The sequence below is a fragment of the Centruroides vittatus genome, unplaced genomic scaffold, assembly GCF_030686945.1.
Source record: "Centruroides vittatus isolate TY-2023 unplaced genomic scaffold, ASM3068694v2 scaffold_2802, whole genome shotgun sequence".
NCBI lineage: Eukaryota > Metazoa > Arthropoda > Arachnida > Scorpiones > Buthidae > Centruroides > Centruroides vittatus.
This window is the reverse complement of record NW_027122693.1, coordinates 2,171,528-2,189,505: the sequence shown is the minus strand read 5'-3', so window position 1 is coordinate 2,189,505 and position 17,978 is coordinate 2,171,528. Positions and strand designations below refer to the sequence as shown.

General features: G+C 29.0%; 1 protein-coding gene across 1 annotated transcript in view; it reads right to left on the bottom strand.

The window, feature by feature from the left end:
* LOC136987822 (fat-like cadherin-related tumor suppressor homolog) overlaps window positions 1-17,978 on the bottom strand; it is a 254,157-nt gene that overhangs the window by 18,557 nt on the left and 217,622 nt on the right. Inside the window, 8 exon segments of the mRNA XM_067285564.1 lie at window positions 1,520-2,395; window positions 4,313-4,456; window positions 4,533-4,670; window positions 7,472-7,686; window positions 11,549-11,935; window positions 15,006-15,245; window positions 15,327-15,480; window positions 15,561-16,621. Coding sequence (XP_067141665.1) covers window positions 1,520-2,395; window positions 4,313-4,456; window positions 4,533-4,670; window positions 7,472-7,686; window positions 11,549-11,935; window positions 15,006-15,245; window positions 15,327-15,480; window positions 15,561-16,621 — 3,215 coding nt within the window.

The window sequence follows — 17,978 nt, the reverse complement described above, 5'->3', positions numbered from 1 at the left end:
TAATGTCATAAAAAAACAATATTTGTTTACTTGCTAAGCAAACACATATTGATTAATGTAGAAAAGAATATTGCATTAAAAATTTTTTTATTGAGTTATTTTTAAGCAATATGGAAATTAGTAAATATATTTGTTCTAGAAGTAGACACGCATCTTATAATAATTTTAACAATTACATACAAAATTTTAATTTAATTGATAAATTTTGAATGAAAGATTAACATTTAGGCATTTGGACAAGTCTAGTGTGTTGAATATTCAATGTAAGCTTGTTAAATTTAAAATATTTTTTGTGAATAAAAATATCTGTTGTATAATGAAAAGAAGTGATATCTATGAAAGTTCCGGTAAAAAGAAATAAGTTGAATGTAATGTATATAAAATATTCCTGATATACTTATGAATATGTTGTTATAAGCATAGAACATTAAATTTAAAACATTTCGAACATATAAAAACAAAGACTTAACAGTTGCAAATACATGAATTCACCATATACATATAATGCAACCCTGTGTATTTATTATTTTGCAACCAGAAGTAAAGGTTCTTTAGGGTTATTATTAATATCAGTGATTAAATTAGAAGATAAAGTTGGTGACTTTTTCGATGGACACATTAACAGACTTATCTGAAATATTTTGACGTCGATTAAAACATTTAATGTAAATCTGTTCAGTAAGTTATTTAACACAGTCTGATGAAGGTATATAATTTATAAATAATCCAAAATATGTTATAAAATTTAAATAAAAGATTTCTGATGCTATTGTGAAGCTTTAGGCATGATGAAAATATGTGTTCCATATGCTAAATCATCTTTACTATTTTTGGTAATTCTAACTTATATATTTACAGGTTTCACAAAAGGTATTTATGTGGTATACAGACATTAAATATTTAGCTGACATTTTTCTATGTTCAAAATTATCATATAATTATGAGTTATCAAGTGTTGTCAATTCTGTCTACTTCTGGTGTCAAATTTGTCTGCTAAGTAATTTCCATATGGCTTTGAATAGTCTGGTAAAAATCAACAATTATCTTTGAAAAAATTAAACAATTTGAATTGTGAACAATAGATAAAAAAACATTATCACTTATATAACTTAGAAATATTTTATCTATTGTTCACAATAAAAAATATTGCCAAAGATTTAGGCATTAAGAAGATCAATTTATGTATATAATAAAATTTTGGTTAATGTTACCCTTGGTGCCAAGATGGCGGCTCGTCTCTGATTCCAGCAAGGCAACAGTGGGACGTATGTTCTAACCTAACCTAACATATTCTAATAATTTAGTTGCTAATAATTATGGTAATTTATTAGATTAGGTTAGGTTAGAACATACGTCCCACTGTTTCCTTGCTGGAATCAGAGACAAGTCACCATCTTGGCACTAAGGGTAACATTAACCAAAATTTTTAATGTAATTCTAAATTTATATTAATATAATAGTAACAACAATAATAAATTATTGAATTTATTAATTTACTTATATAATATTAATTTAATACCTTTATCAACTTTAATCCAGTGCTTGTTTCCAATACAGTTCTCTTTTCTTTTAATTTATTCTGCACAAGTTTTGGAGGATAATATGTACGAGGACCTTTATGTACTGCAAATAGAATGTCTAAATCTCTAGGAGTGTTTCGTTTTTGTTTGCCATTTTTGCTGTCTGATGGCTGTATGCTGATAATTTCTATGTCTTTTATTCGTACATTTAAAATATTTCTCAAGCCTCGTAAAAATCCCTTTCGATATGTAAGAACAAAATCTTCGGGTGTGACGCTGTTTAAACGAACACCGATACTATTTTTCAAAGATTCTTCTGTAACTATTCCAACATTAATTGATACCGAAGAATATGCGATAAATTTTCCATCACTCACACTGACGTTGAGGTTATACGTTCCGACATCCAACCCAGGAAAAGCAACCAACGTGCCATCTTCACGATCTATCTGGAAAAGACGCTTGTGAGCTGAGACAATATCGTACGAAAGTTTGTCATAAGGATCTTTATCTGTTGCGTGAATGCGACCTAATACCATTTCGGGAAAGTCATCCAAATACGAACTTACAGAAACATCTAACGGCATTACTATAGGAGAGAACTGACTTTCTTCGATAATAACTACGTTAACCCAAGTTTCACTCGAAAGAGGTGGTATACCATTATCAGTAACACGAATACGAAGAGAATATTTATCGTGATGTTTATGATTAAATTTGGTTGCTGTCCGTAGGCTCGCTTCATGTTGTACAAGTCGAAAAGCATTATCTTCGTTTCCAGAAAGAAAAGTAAATATGAACGGACTAGTGTTGGGTGGAGCATCGGTATCAATAACAGAAAATTTCAACACCATAAAACCAAGAGGCTTTCCTTCCTAAAAATCAAACAATATATATCTTTAATTATATCTTTAATTATTAAAATGATTTATCTACATTTAAAATACTTAACTTCTAATTATAATTTGTTTATTAATTCACAGAATTACGAATAATTTTAGAAATTGTTAAAAGAAGTGCCATTTTCTGATCTGATATAATTTTAAAGATATTTTTTCATCTCTTGACTTTTGTTTACACATTTAAGCTTTTGTTTTTTTATTGCAAAGTTTACTTTGTTGTAGAATAAATTGATAATTGATCCTGTTTTACACAAAAATCAAGTAATCAGTTTTTCAAATATTAATAAAATTAATATATCATTATATATATAAATTATTATTATTATTATTATTATATTTAAATTGTTTTTTCTTGTAATAAGTATAATTAAAATAACTTTTATTGTTTCAGTTAAAATTAAACTCATAAAACTTTATTGCTAATTTGATATAGAACTCGTGTAACTATAGGGATATCATTGCTGTATATTGCCTATTAACTAAATATTCCAGACAGAATCTTGAAAGTGACAAAATTTCCTGTAAAAGTTTTTTAATTTTCTACAGAATTAAAACTTATTTAGTAAATAAAGGTTTTTTAGTAATTTAATAAAATGTAGGATTTAATCTCCCACTCATATTTATCAGTTTAGGCTATGAATTTTATTTCATTTAAGTGAGAGAATGAGGCCAAGTGTATTCTTAGTGATAATAGTTAGTAAAATGAAATGAACTTGAAGAAACAATTCTAGGTCAAACATTTTTATCTTTCTGTTTATAGATATATATTTTTTCATTAGATAGCTCTTTAAAATTCATATTTTGATACTGTTATCATCATTAATTTTATAAATATACAGCGCTGTGACGATAGATGAGGTGGAGAGGCAGGTACCTCAAATTCCGAATTGAAAGAGATGCGTAAACATATAAATACTATTGATGCTTTTTTTAGGAATATTATAATATCTAAATTTAAATTACTTGCAAAATTAAATATTTTATTAAACATATTCTATGAAAACAAAATAAACATTTTCCTTTTTATATATTTTATATAAATTCTTAATTTTTCAAACTTTCTTTATGATGGTACTGTTAATTGCGTATTTAAATGCCTTATAAATAGACTTAATTATTTAAGTTTTATTTCTAAGCTTGAGGTTTATATTAAATTAAAAAAAGAAAAGTATTTAATATTAATGATACTCCTGACATATATAACAGAATTGAAAAACAAACAGATTTGATTATTTTATTATTTAAAATTGTAAATCTGATATTGTTGTGTTATTCATTCAATTTTCTGAAAAGAGTGGAATAATTTTATATTGATTCATCTGTTAACAGATTGCAAGTGTTCCTAAACTAATTTAAACCGTATAAAAAATTTAAGTTTCACTGGCAATACAACAGAGCTTAGATGAAGCATGGCACAGAATATTTTCTTACTGTACATTATATTTATTATATTGAAAATCCTTTACATCGGTTATTCTATATTAATGCATTATATCATCATTTATATATGATGATTATTGCAAATTATAATTTAACCAACTCAAAAATTTATCAAAAAATATTTCTTAAGTAAGTATTGGATGAAGTTAATATAAAAACTAAAAACTCTTTATAATTTGGCATTTAATTTTGGATGAACAAATGTTTTCAGTTAGCTTAACCAGCCATCATCAGGTTCAAATTACATGCAATTTCGGAATTTTAGAACTCCTAGATTCTAGAATCCGACATGTTGTTCATACCGCCTGCAACTAAAGGGTTTGGCTAGTTAAAATAGCCAAGAATGTTTGTTAATTCAAAATTAAATGCTGGATTATTAAAATTTTTTGACTTTTATATTATCTGTTTATACATATAATTTATATATAAAGCTGTAAAATTACTTAATACCTGTACAACTGCAGTATAATTCATTTGAGAGAACAAAGGTGCATTGTCGTTAACATCAGAGACTTCAACATTAACTAGTGCAGTACTATAAAGGGGTGGATTTCCACTATCCGTGCATTTAATTTCCAACACATAATTTGATATCTATAATATTAAATATTTTAAATGTTATAAAATAAAATAGATATGAATAACATAAGTAAAATAAAATCAGACATACCATTTCTCTATCCAAATTTCCTGCAACGCTAATATATCCGGATTGATTATCGATAGAAAAGTGACCTAGACGGTCTCCGTTAATGATTTCGTAATAAAGTTTAGCATTAGATGCGCTATCTGCATCACTAGCCATAACCTAATAATACATTTATCATACTTTATATCCAATACATAATTAATAAACAAAAGTTATATTTATTTTGAACTTTATAAAGTTTTAAATTATATAAATTAAACACTGTCGTAAAACTAAATGATCTGATGAATTACTGGGCTATTTTCAGGCCACGTTAATAGTTACTTACTAATTAATTTGATCAGAGGTAGGCAGATATGCTGCTTTATCACATTAATTTTAATAATTATAATAAATTAATTCTTAATTTACAAGTTTCTGGAAGAAAAGAATCAGCCTGGAGAAGGGCTTGAATGCACAACTTCCACTTACTGTGCAACGTGTTGCTGATTATGCTACCTAGACCTCCATCTGATCTTCGCTTCCAGAATTAATTTTAAATATAATCATATGAGTTATATATGATTGACTGATTGAGTGCCAAAGACGTAAGGCCATCGGTACATAAGGCATCCCCAGTCGGCATCATATATATGTTGCATGGATATGATAAAAGTGGGGATTTGGTCAAATCCCTAAGGGAGATGATCAATTTACTGAAGATGTTAAAATAAAGGTTCGATATTGACATTTCCCTAATTAAATAAAGTGATTTGATCAAATCTCTAAACTGGTTTTGTGAAATGACAAAAAACGAATCAACAAAGTAAGAAGTACTTATATGAAAAGATAGAGATAACGCCAAGTTTATTTATTTTTATTGAAACACACAGATTTGTGGCACCTGGAGTTACAGAGGACGTTATTTTTTTACAGGCACATCTATTTGTTTTGCATTGTACCTTGGATTTTTCACAGGAACATTTCTTAAACCCTTGATTTCCAAATAAAGATAATTTTCCAGCAATTTCTCACAAACTTAGCTTTATCGGTGGGACAGTTTCGGTAAATGTGGTTGTAGCTATTTAAAGAGCGTTTCTAGGAAGCCAATCTTTTATAATGCCAGCTGAAGTACCAATTTGGTATAAACCACTTTTTTTTATATAATACTATCCCCATAATATTATTTCCCTTTAATGGACCTCTATCTACCCTAGGTACTGTACATCAACCAAAACTGTGAAATTCATTAACACGTCCTTAAATTTCTTCAATGAAAAATCTTCCATTTTTTCAGCTGATATTTTTAGGTATTTATTTTGCAGCATGTTCCCTTTGATCTATAATTTTCTTTTCTTTTGACATAAGTAGCATAAAATTTTCGATCCATATCCTTCTTCTCCTACGCTATTTCCACATATTGCGTGTTTATTTTATCTTTTCACTAAAATAGTACAATATTTGATCAAATCACTTATTTTTTTAGGGAAATGACTCTATAGAATTTACATTTTAACATCTTCAGTAAATTGATCATCTCCCTTAGGGATTTGACCAAATCCCCACTTTTATCATATCCCTGCGACATATATATATATCATGCTATATCTATATATTTTGATTACTAGAAATAGCTATCATTAGATTAGCAAAAACAATTTAGATGTATTATAATAATTAATAAAATAAATCTAGTTAAAAGAAAGATAGAATATTGAAAAAAATATTTCAATTATAGGAATGAAATTTAAATTATTATTAAATAATAAAACAAACATTAATTTAGTTTTCATAATACTTTTTTTTTTATAATATACCTGGATATCAATTATTGGTTTATGGAGATTAAGTAACTACATCTAGATATTTAATTAAAAAAATAAACACGAATAAAAAAAATTCCAAAGGTCTAAACAGACGAACTGCTAAGCTAATTTTGAATTTTTGCCAATATTCTTCTTTTAAATTTAAATTACATGATGAATTACTAATGCATGTTTAATTTTATAATGTCATTGACATTAAACAATTACCAGGCTACTATCTAAACAGAAAAAAACCTCTCTGCATGCAAACAGTAATTAACTTTTTTTTTATCTTGTATACCTGTAAATTTTTAAGGCAGCGTATATTATTTTAATTCTAAATATGTAAATATCCAGTATGCAGGGTTCCTACTCAAATTTTTGTTTTAATTTCCGTGACTTTCCCTGAACACTAATGAAAATCCACGACTTTCCAGGTGCGTAGGAATCCTGAGTATGTAAAATTTCCTAAATTCAGATTATAAATTATTTTCACTTATATTAAACTAGCGGAGGGGCCCGGCGTCGCTCGGGCAAAAGTAACGATACCGAAGATTAAGAATATTACCTTATCCGTTTTCACAGAATGCAAGAATTGGGTCCCTTTGTTTCCAGACTAATTAGAGAATTTTTAGATGGGTCTAAAAATATGTTCAATTTCCCACAAAAATGAAAAAAACTGCACCTGCGTCTTGCACATTGCTTTCTCTTAACAATTCCATTGTTACTTAACACTTCTATAGTTCATGGAAGTGTTAAGCCTTAATCCAGTCCCTCTCCCCGTGGGGAGGAATTTCGAAAAATCCCTTCTTAGTGTGCGTTTTCGTGACGTACTCTAACTGTGTACCAAATTTCAACTTCCAACTCCTAACTGTTTGGGCTCTGCGCTGATTATTATTATTATCAACTCGTCTCGATTATATATACAGATTACCATTAGATGTTCTAATTTAGCCTAGCTTTAGCTTATCCTCCTCGCCTCGAAGCAAAATTACGATGTCATGAAAATTATTGATACAAAGACATTCTGAATGATTTAGTATAATAGATTAAACAAAGAAAGTAAGATTTTAAACTTTGCCGAATTAGATATTTACATTCAATATAAATATTTTTTTCTGTTTATATAGCAAATGTTTTTTATTTTTTATTTCTACAGCTATATTAAAGATTTACCTGAATTATTTTATCTCCGCTCGTAGCATCTTCTCTAATTATTGTTCTGTACGACGGTTGGTTGAAAAGAGGTGCATTGTCATTAGTATCCGTTATAGATATATTTACTATTGCTTCATTACTCAGTGCAGGTGTACCTCCGTCCACGGCTCTAATTGTTAAACAGTACTCTCGTATTTTTTCGTAATCCAACGTTTTCGAAACAGTGACGATTCCTGAATAATAAAAAGAGAATGAAACATAAAGAAGTTTATTTAAATTTAAAAAAATTATAATATTTTTTTATTAAAATAGAGCAAGTGGTTACAATTCAGACATTAAAAATATAAAAGAAATTTAATAAGGCAAAACAATAAATAGAAAAAATAAAATTTAAAGTGTTATTATCTGAAATAAATAGAATACTATTTTAAAACTTATTTTATTGTTCTTTTTAATAAAAATTAAAAAAAACAATTTCTCTATAGTTTCAACAAAACAATATTAAAACATTGTTTAAGAAACAGAAATTAGCACAAATATATTTATCGAGTATTTCAATAAATTTGTCTGTTGATTCAATTTAAGACTACTTAGAATTCTAATTCTGTATTTAAATTTAATAATTGAATTAAGTTGATTCGATATTATCCCTTTTCTGTAAACAGTTGTATCCTTTCCTGCTCTAATAACTCGAACGTGTTGAAAGAGACGAAATTACGCAAGATCATAATTTGTTTATAATCTAGATTAAATTTTATTTAAGGATTTCTTTACTTTTTTTTTATTTTTAATCGAAATCATGTGTTTGTAAATTACATTATATTTTAAAAATACAAAAAATAAAAATCTCTTCCATTCGAAACTTTATCGGAAAACAGTTTAAATTTATAATAATCTCCAAATCATATTTACATTATCAAAAATAAATTTTTAAACAAGTATTTAAAGTCTAATCTTTCTTTCTAATTGCCTAAATATAATTTCTTCTGTAGTAATATCCATTTAAATTATTTTAAAATAAATTATTCGTGTAGTATTTACTTCTGAAAATGTCATTTTTCGTTCTCGAATTTTATGCGAATACGAATAATTCCTTTATAAATAAACCGACGTTTCTATTTAAATTCATAGTCTATATAATAAATATATACAAAAGAACCAAAATATTTCATTAAATTTAATTGAATCTGTTCATTTAATCAAATATAATCTTGAAATTCTTATAAATTAATAACCGAATGCTTTCTGCCAAAAACGGTTAGAATAAGACTTATCTTGATTTTTTTTTTTTATACGTCTCGTATTGAATGGACTTAAATTACGAGCTCGAGAAGGTTAAACGTGAATAAATTTTGTAAATTGGGTAACATTCTGTCAAATTATTTATTAATAACAATATTATTAATAAAATAAATTTAATTATACTATTAGCAAGCGGGTAGCGAGGAGGGTGCAAGGGGGTGCATGATACACCCCCTTGCACCCCTCTCGCTACGCCACTGAATTTATGGTTTAACAACATTTCAAAAATAGTATAAATGCAAAAAAATTAATTTCAATCTCAGTTAATATATTTAATGCCATAAAAATTTTTGGAAATATCATCTCCTAATTCAGTTCTGTATAATGTAACTAAATTGAATGCCAATTAGAACAAGATTGCTTTCAAATTATGAAATTCATATATTTAAAATATCTACCTAAGTAGAATGTAAGATATATTCTCAATAGTAGAAGCTACAAAAATATAATAAAATATAAAAATATTTTATACAATATTCATGATAAGAGACAACTAAAGATTATCTCTTACTGTGTATATCTAAAGATTATATAAGTATCTCTAGATTTATAACTATAGTAGACTCTTCTACATCTGGCCCAGACTGATCAAAGGCAAGCAAAAAGTTTAGAAATATTGTACGTTACTCTGAATCTTACTTTTCCATACTGCAGTGTGTACGTTTTTTAATCTTTTGTTTTATACTAAGGTTACCTTGAAATTCATAGAAAAGCGCAATAAGTCAACCACCGCAGATGCAATGATGAGGCATTGGTGTGATGTAGTAGCTCATCAGCAATTTGCGAACAAAAAAAACAACTTTAACATAGTATTTTGAAAATTAATTGTAATTGTAATTGTCAAAAATAAGCATCAAAGTCAAAATAAACATTTTTTATACATATAGTAGGCATATATGTTATAGTCTTATTAAAAAATTCTTACACTCTCTTATCTGAATTTTTCTAATATCTGGATCACTCTCACTCGCATTAGTTCAGATATGGAAAGTTCTACTGTATTTCAACTTTCAAACATGAAGCACAATTTTATATATAAAACATAGTAATAATAATTATTTAAGATTATATGAGACTAACTTCCAATTGGTTCATCTGCTGATGTATCCTACATCCCTTGCTGACAAACTTCCAAGATAAACCAATATCTTTTCAAACAAAAACGTGGATGATGAAGTCCAATGCACATAAATATACCAGAAATGTCTAGCACAAATTGTACTTACTAAAACTAATGAAAAAACAATGTTTTCAATGATTTTTATCTAAACAATAATCATCTTCAGATTAAAGCCAGTCAAACATCACTAAAAATTCGAACGTCATTAATTTGTGCCAGATACTTCTGGTATATTTACTTACATTGGACTTAATTAATCCAATTTTATGTAGTATGTATTTATGGATGATGAAGACAATGATTGTTATTTCCAGTTATTTTAATTTACAATAACTAAAGTCTATTTATTGTAAGTTGGCACCTACTGTAAACAAACATTTTGTCAGTATCAATTCGCCGGAGATTAACGAGGTTGAGACCAAAGTTTTAAATGTGAAAACGTGTACGTCGGACGTTCGGCGCCGCTTTCCTGTAAGCCTAAAAGTTTGACAATGGTGTTTGGAATGTCGAGCATGATTCCACTGACTTTCCAAACACCATTGTCAAACTTTTAGGCTTACAGGAAAGCGGTGCCGAACGTCCAACGTACACGTTTTCGTGTTTAAAACTTTAGCCTCAATCTCGCTATTTTCATTCGTCAATCACAATCGAAAGTGGCTAGACACATGTTGACCAGTTAAGCCCCTTTCTCTGCACATGTTAATTAAAGTAAGTCAGAGTGGTCACAACAATTTAAAAATTACTAAGATAGTACTTAGAGAAGTTATTATAGCCTTCTTTAACATTTTTATGTAGCCATTTAAATTATTTCTATTGTTTAAGTTTGTCAAAAATTAATATTAAATATATATTATTAAGACTTACACAAAATACAATTAACATAGTTGGACATACTTCAGAATTTTTATCTACATATCTATTTTATTAAATAGATATAAAACAAAACAAAGCAAATTCTCAGGCAATTCTTAAAAGTCATTTGCAAACCTCCAAATGAAAACGTTATGGTAATGTCTGAATTTATCTATGTGATATTTATATAATTAAGAATTTTTTAAAACAAAATAAATAGCAAGGATTTTATTTTCTGTGCACAAATGAGATGCAATGCAATTTCTAATTAATGGATGTAGGTTTAAACCAATAAACAAAGGGAGATGTGTCTTAGTTTGTTTACAGTAGGTGCCAACGTATGATAAATAGACTATAGTCCATCTTCTGAGGACTACAAATTTTTCTTATAATCTGTAACATAAGTGCTTTCAGACGCTTCTTGCCCATCTTCAGAGCCGAAACAGTACTTCAGACATTCCAAATTCCAATTGCAACTTCTATTCTGAATGCCTCATCTACCTTTTTAAATTCAAACTTGAACTTCCATATTCATAATTCTCCAAAGGCATCATGATGTTTAATCCTCATTCAAACTGCATTACTCTTTACTGCTTTTTACCATTTTAACTCAAAATGGATGAGAAGCATCTGAAAATATTTAGGTTATAGATTATAAGAAACTCCAGAAAAAAGCAGGTAGTCATTGTAATTTTTGTGAAGCCATGAAGTGAAATTACAGTCAATTCAGCTTAACTTATAAATGAAATGGTAGAATGGATTCCCTAATTAGTTGATGAATACATGTGTATTCACAATTAATATATTAAATAAGAAAGTACCTGATTTAGGATGAATGGAAAAGGAACTATCATCATCTCCTCCTAATATAGAATAAGTAATTTCTGCATTAATGCCGCTGTCTCTGCTAGCAGCAAGAACACGAAGAACTTCGGTTCCTACCGATGCATTCTCTGAAATGACGGATGAATATTGCTTTTGAGAAAATTCTGGTGGATTATCATTTATATCTTGAACAAGAACAAGTAATGTTGTTGTAGAATGTAGGGGAGAAAGTCCATGATCAGTAGCTTTAATAGTTAAATTATACATTGCTTTAGTTTCTCTATCCAAGGGTTCTTGTAAGCGTACGATCCCAGTTGTGGGATCGATACTGAAGTGGTCGTTTGAAGAATCAACAAAGGAATAGCTAATTTTCCGATTGATATCTGTAAAATAAATTATAGTTTTAAACATAAAGAATAAAAAAAGTATATTTTTATAAGTTTATATATTTCTAAAGATATAAAATTATTCATTTTAGCATTAATTTACTTAAATAATATTTGGCTGGCATAGCTATTTATACATAGCTATATTATTTATACAAGTAAAATCTGCTAGAAACTGGTTAACCTTAAATAAACTACAGTCACATAAAAAAAACCAGCAGATTTGTTTTCATTAGTTTGGAAGACCTGCTTCTTGTCATAATCAGTGGCCTACAAGACTGTCAAGGTGCTCAGTCCACCAATAAATGAGCCTCCATATTTTGAAATGAGGTGGTCCATCTTGTTTGGTTTAATTTAGAATGTAAGAGCCCAATGTCCATTTAATATGGAAAAAAACATTTGCTAATGTGAATTTTTTACCATTTCTGCTGGTTTTTTGGTTATCACAGTAGTTTATTTAATTTTCTGGATAAGTGCAATGTAACAGAATGATACTTTTTCCCCTGAAGTGTTTTGTAGAAAACTGCTGTTTATGTCACAGTTTCGTACCCTATACAAGTAATTAATAGAATACTGTTTCATTCAGTACCTTGTGCTGTTTATTATTCTTCAGTACAATTAAGGAGATTAATTGAGGATATGTGTTACATAATTTTGGCAGTGGATATGCGCAGCATCATTACAAAGTGTTATGGGGATGGGATGGTAGTTACAAGTATAAAAATAGTGTTACATAACAAATATTGGCCATATTGCTTTTTAAGGTTATCGAACTTAAAAAGCAGTAGCCTATTACTTAGTGTTACATAATTTATGAACAATCTCCAACGTTTCTAAAATGATATTTTGTGTTATTATTTTACATGATTCATATTATTTACAATAAATGTAATTACTCATTAAGTAATTAAATTTACTGCAAATAATACTTTGGATTATATAAATAAGATATATGCCAACGTGATTACCAAGATGGAGATTTCCAGTTTTATAAATTAGTTTAAATTAAGTAACCATTTTTCCATAGAGTATAAATAATCTACACTGTAAAAATGGAATAAGATACAATGACTTTAGGTAAATTTATGAAGATAATTTTAAGAATATATCAATCAAAATATTTTAATTTGTTAATATAAATTATTGTATATATCTCATTTTAATTTTCTCACTTGCCAAATTAATTGCTTAAACTACGGACTGTGGAATATACCAAGTATATACTTTATATCGGATTAAATATAAAAGATTGCAGGTATCAAAAAATTATAAGTTTATACATATAAAGAGTTCATCTGAATACAAAGTTATTTAATAAAAATAATAGTCAGTTTCTTGATAACAGGATGATTTACCAATTTTGGAGAGCAAAAAATGAGGATACTTCAGTCAATATGGCACAAGGGCAATGTATACTTGAAGGAAGGGCACAGGGTATCAGTATTTTACAGTTTCAGGTTATTATTATTTATGGTAAATTGAGATGATAGTATTGAATTAGAGCTGGAAAATAAACGAAAAATGCAGACTTTAAACAATTTTTATTATAAAAATGCATAACAAACTTTCTGATATAGTAATAATTTCTAAAAAATTATTTCTTTAACTAGAAATACTTTTCTGAAGATCTGACTCCATTCAAAAGTTGCTCTTTATTACATACTTGTGCATGGAATTATACACATTAAGCTGTACTGCACAATGAGGATGCTCTTAAGTGTTTCTAGAGAGAAGCAATTTCTCTTTTTTGTTTACTGTAACTATACTAATGAGAATATTTGTTTCACATTGCTATCATTGAATGGTATGACAAAGCAAAATTGAGCCAAGTTTTCAAAAATTAAAACTGGAGACTTTATACAAATACTAGAGACTTTGCTCCCCACTCATGTCATTCACTTGTCCGACAGGCTTCACCCACTTGTTCAAATATTTTATGATGATTCCTCACTTCCCAGTCCTGCTGTTTCTTTTTTTTCGTGACAGAAAAATGTAATAATTTTAAAGCTATAAATACACGTACAAAATACGACAAAAGATAGGAAGCTTTTGTTTCTAGTGATTCTTAGCTTAGCATTAAAACAACAAATGCAATACAAAATGTTATTTTTGACTGACGTTATTCCGTAACTAAGACAATATGACAGTCAAGCTGAATATTACTTTATTATAAAGACTTGATAAAATAATAATATGGAGAGCATAGAAATCTGTTTTAATACTTATGCTGTGTTGAATATTTTAATATCTATTGTGAGGCTAATTTAATAAATAAGTATGCTAATATTTCTGAAATTATGGTACACTCAAACCTGTTTTTGTGCGGTCTTTTTTTTGTGCGAGTTTTTATACGTGCAATGTGTTTTGTGCAGTATACCAATTTGATTGAAATTCATATACCGCACACAAAAAATCACACAAAACAAACCGCACAAATAAAAAATCGCACAAAAACAGGTTTGAGTGTATAATTATGTATAATAATATTGCAAAATTATTTTTTATATGAGAAGAACTGAAAAAGTATGGTATGTCTGGCAATCTGACTGGAATAAAATTATTTTAAATACACAAAAGATCTCAGCACTTTATTCTCATTTGTTAAAACCCTAGACATGCATACATCCTGCAAGAATGTGTGGTTGTGGTCAGTGGCATAGCGAACATAACTGGCACCTGGGCATGACACTTTATTGGAGCCCCCTCCTCCCTCCAGAAACACATATAGTTTGTCTTGGAGACCATTTGGACACCCCTCTGCGAGTGGCGCCCGGTGCATGATACACCCTTTTGCACCCCCTCGCTACGCCACTGCTATTGTTGATCATATAGATTGACAATAGCATTGGCCAATATGATTAATTGAATTATCATCTACAATAAATAATTCATGTCATGTATCATTTACACTATAAATTTATAAACTGATCATTTTTTTAATATCATAATACATAATGAAGATGGTTTATATGTTTTAAGATATATAAACCATCTTCATTACATACTGCTGTGTGTAAATATGTGTTTGTTTGCATAAATTTTTTTATTTTACTTTAAATTTACATACCCAAATCTTTATCAGTTGCATGTACTTTGCCAAGAAGTGTTCCTATCTCCGAATCTTCAGGAACTGCCACAGAATAGACTAATTTTGTAAAAATAGGAGGATTATCATTAATGTCACTTAACAATACTTCAACGATGCTGGTACATTCCCACTCCAAGTAACCTTTATCTTGAACATGAGCAACGAGCAAATAGTTTGATTGAATTTCTCGATCCAATGGTTTGGCTGTCTTTATTATACCTGAAAAGATTTTCGAATACTTATTTAAACTTTGTAAAAAATAAATATGCATTTTGAGTTAATAAAAACAAAAATATTTACCTGTTGATGAATCAATAACAAAGTCAGAAGCACCTTTACCAGTTAAATAGTATTGCATCTGAGCATTTCTTCTTTCATCAGCATCTTTAGCTTCTACTGTTAATATATACGTTTGAGGAGGGGTATTTTCTAGTACTAATTCTTTATATCTTGGCTATAAAAAATGATAAAATTGAGTCATATTTTAAGCAGTATAACGCTTAAGTTTTAGAAAAATTAATATAAACGGTTTACCTTTAAACATATGGGAGGATTATCATTAGCGTCTAAAACATCGACAGATACATGATTCTTGCTAACGAAGGTACCGTCTGTAACTGTAATTTCTAAAAAATAATGAGAAACTTCTTCTCTATCTAAAGGTTTGTTTACATATATTTCTCCTGTTTGTTTAATTTGAAATTGTTCCCTTAAGTTTCCGTCGGTTATATAAAATTCAACTTTTGCACTTTCTTCGTCGGCATCATCAATTTCTAAAGTTACGATAACAGTACCCGGAAGAGCATCTTCATTTATGGCTGTGTCGTAAATTTCCCTTTTAAATAATGGTGGATTATCATTATAATCTTTGATTTTGATAAATACATTGGTCATAGACATAAAAGAAATTATGCCTCTATCTTGTGCAACAATCGTAAAATTATACCATGGTTCACTTTCTCTATCCATAGTTACCATTGTCGATAACCAACCTGTCTTGGGATCTAAATGAAACACATTTGCATACTTCATAGAATCTGCTGCAAAACTATAATGTATATCTGCATTTCGACCAATGTCTGCATCATGAGCAATCAGTTTTAATATAGTAGAGCCTTTTTTTATGTTTTCTGCTATGGTTGCTACATACGGATTGGATTCAAATATGGGAACATTATCATTTTCATCCATTACATTAATAACTATATGAGCCATTGTAACAAATAAAGGATTATATTTCGACTGAACTTTTACAACTAATATATATTGTGTTCTTTCCTCTCTGTCAAGTGATGCCATTAAAAATATTTTCCCTCTTTCATCTATACTAAATTTTGAAAGATAATATTGAGCATCTGATCCTTCTACTGCGGGTACAAAAGAATAAGTTACGGGCTCAGATTTTGTCACTACTAACGTCGATACGACAGTGCCAATCGGAGCTTTTTCGGGTAAAAAGAATTCGTAACTAGTGCTTTCTAACTGAAGTCCACTTTCATCGGCTGGTAATATTACGATGCTCACGGGAACGTCATTTTCTTGTCTTGGAATACCTTTGTCTTGTGCTCGGACAAAAAACTGATAGGCTTGATAAGCTGTGAAAGAGTAAAAAATAAACATTATCTTAACTGAAATTAATGGATAATGAGTAAAGTTAGTTTTTAGAGGGAAGAAAAGGATTAAAAAATATAATTTTTCTATTAGATTTTGAAAATAGAATGAAAAGAAATAACTCAAATCAAATAATTTAATGATTTTATCCCATTTAATGATATTTTTCCTGTCTTGTGCTTACTGAAAGATAGTGCCCCTGCAGATACTACCTTTTTTCATTTAGAATTTCTGAAAGATAAGAATTAGCTTGGAGCAGAATTCAAACCCACAACTCCTGCTTACCTTGCAGGTGTGTTGCGAGTTACGCTACCCGGACTTTCTCCATCTGATCTTTGCTTCCAGAACTATTACTTAAGATATTACCATACAGGTCACCCATGGTGCTGACTGAAGATGACTTAAGTACCTATGGGTCCTTCTCCCTTCTCCGTGGTTCTTAGCCAGCAATCACTTTTCCATACCATAGATACAGAACCATCTCTGGCTAACTCTAACACTTCTAACTCCACATCTCCATCAAAGTGTACAGGAAAATGGGTTACAAACCTATTTTTATCCCTAAGGAATCTTGGAGCCTTTCACATATAATGTTCAGAACATTGACCAAGAGTGCCTTTACACACTGATCCAATCTCCTCAACAGAACACAGGAGCTTAAATACATCACTCCAGTGGCCTGAGATCATGGATACCATCCTAACATCATAAAAACCCTGATCATTGAATTCCAAATACATTCCACTTGCAACAACAATAATAAAGTAAAAGGTACAAAGTGGTTTGTTATAACCAATTACTCTCCAATCTTTACAAACAAATTGCTAAAATCAACAATTTAGTCTGGCATACAAACAAAAACCTACAATTTATTTCTTATTAAGGAATTCTAAAGATCCAGTAAATAACAAATCACTTCCAGGGATTTACTCTATCCCACTTACTGACAAATATTTTAACAAAAACCTAAATGCTCCAATTCACATTGGAGGAATTGTTGAACAAACAGATTAAAGAGCACATCTACATTATCAAAAAGAACCTATCCTCTACATCTTGACTTTATATGCTACTGAAAACGACACCGATATAGCATACAGTCAAGTTCTAATTGGATCAATTTAAAACACCTGAAAGGATTAGAAATCTTCAAAATATTTTTTAAAGACTGTAATTAATTATAGGGAGGCAGAAACCTCCTATGCCTTGAAATCTTTATTTTATATTCTGAAGTATCTGAATCTGAAACACATGACTTTTCTTACCTATTTTCTTAACAAGGTATGTGAAGCAATTAGGGCAGAATTTTCTTGGGCCAATGATTTCATTTTAAAAATGAAA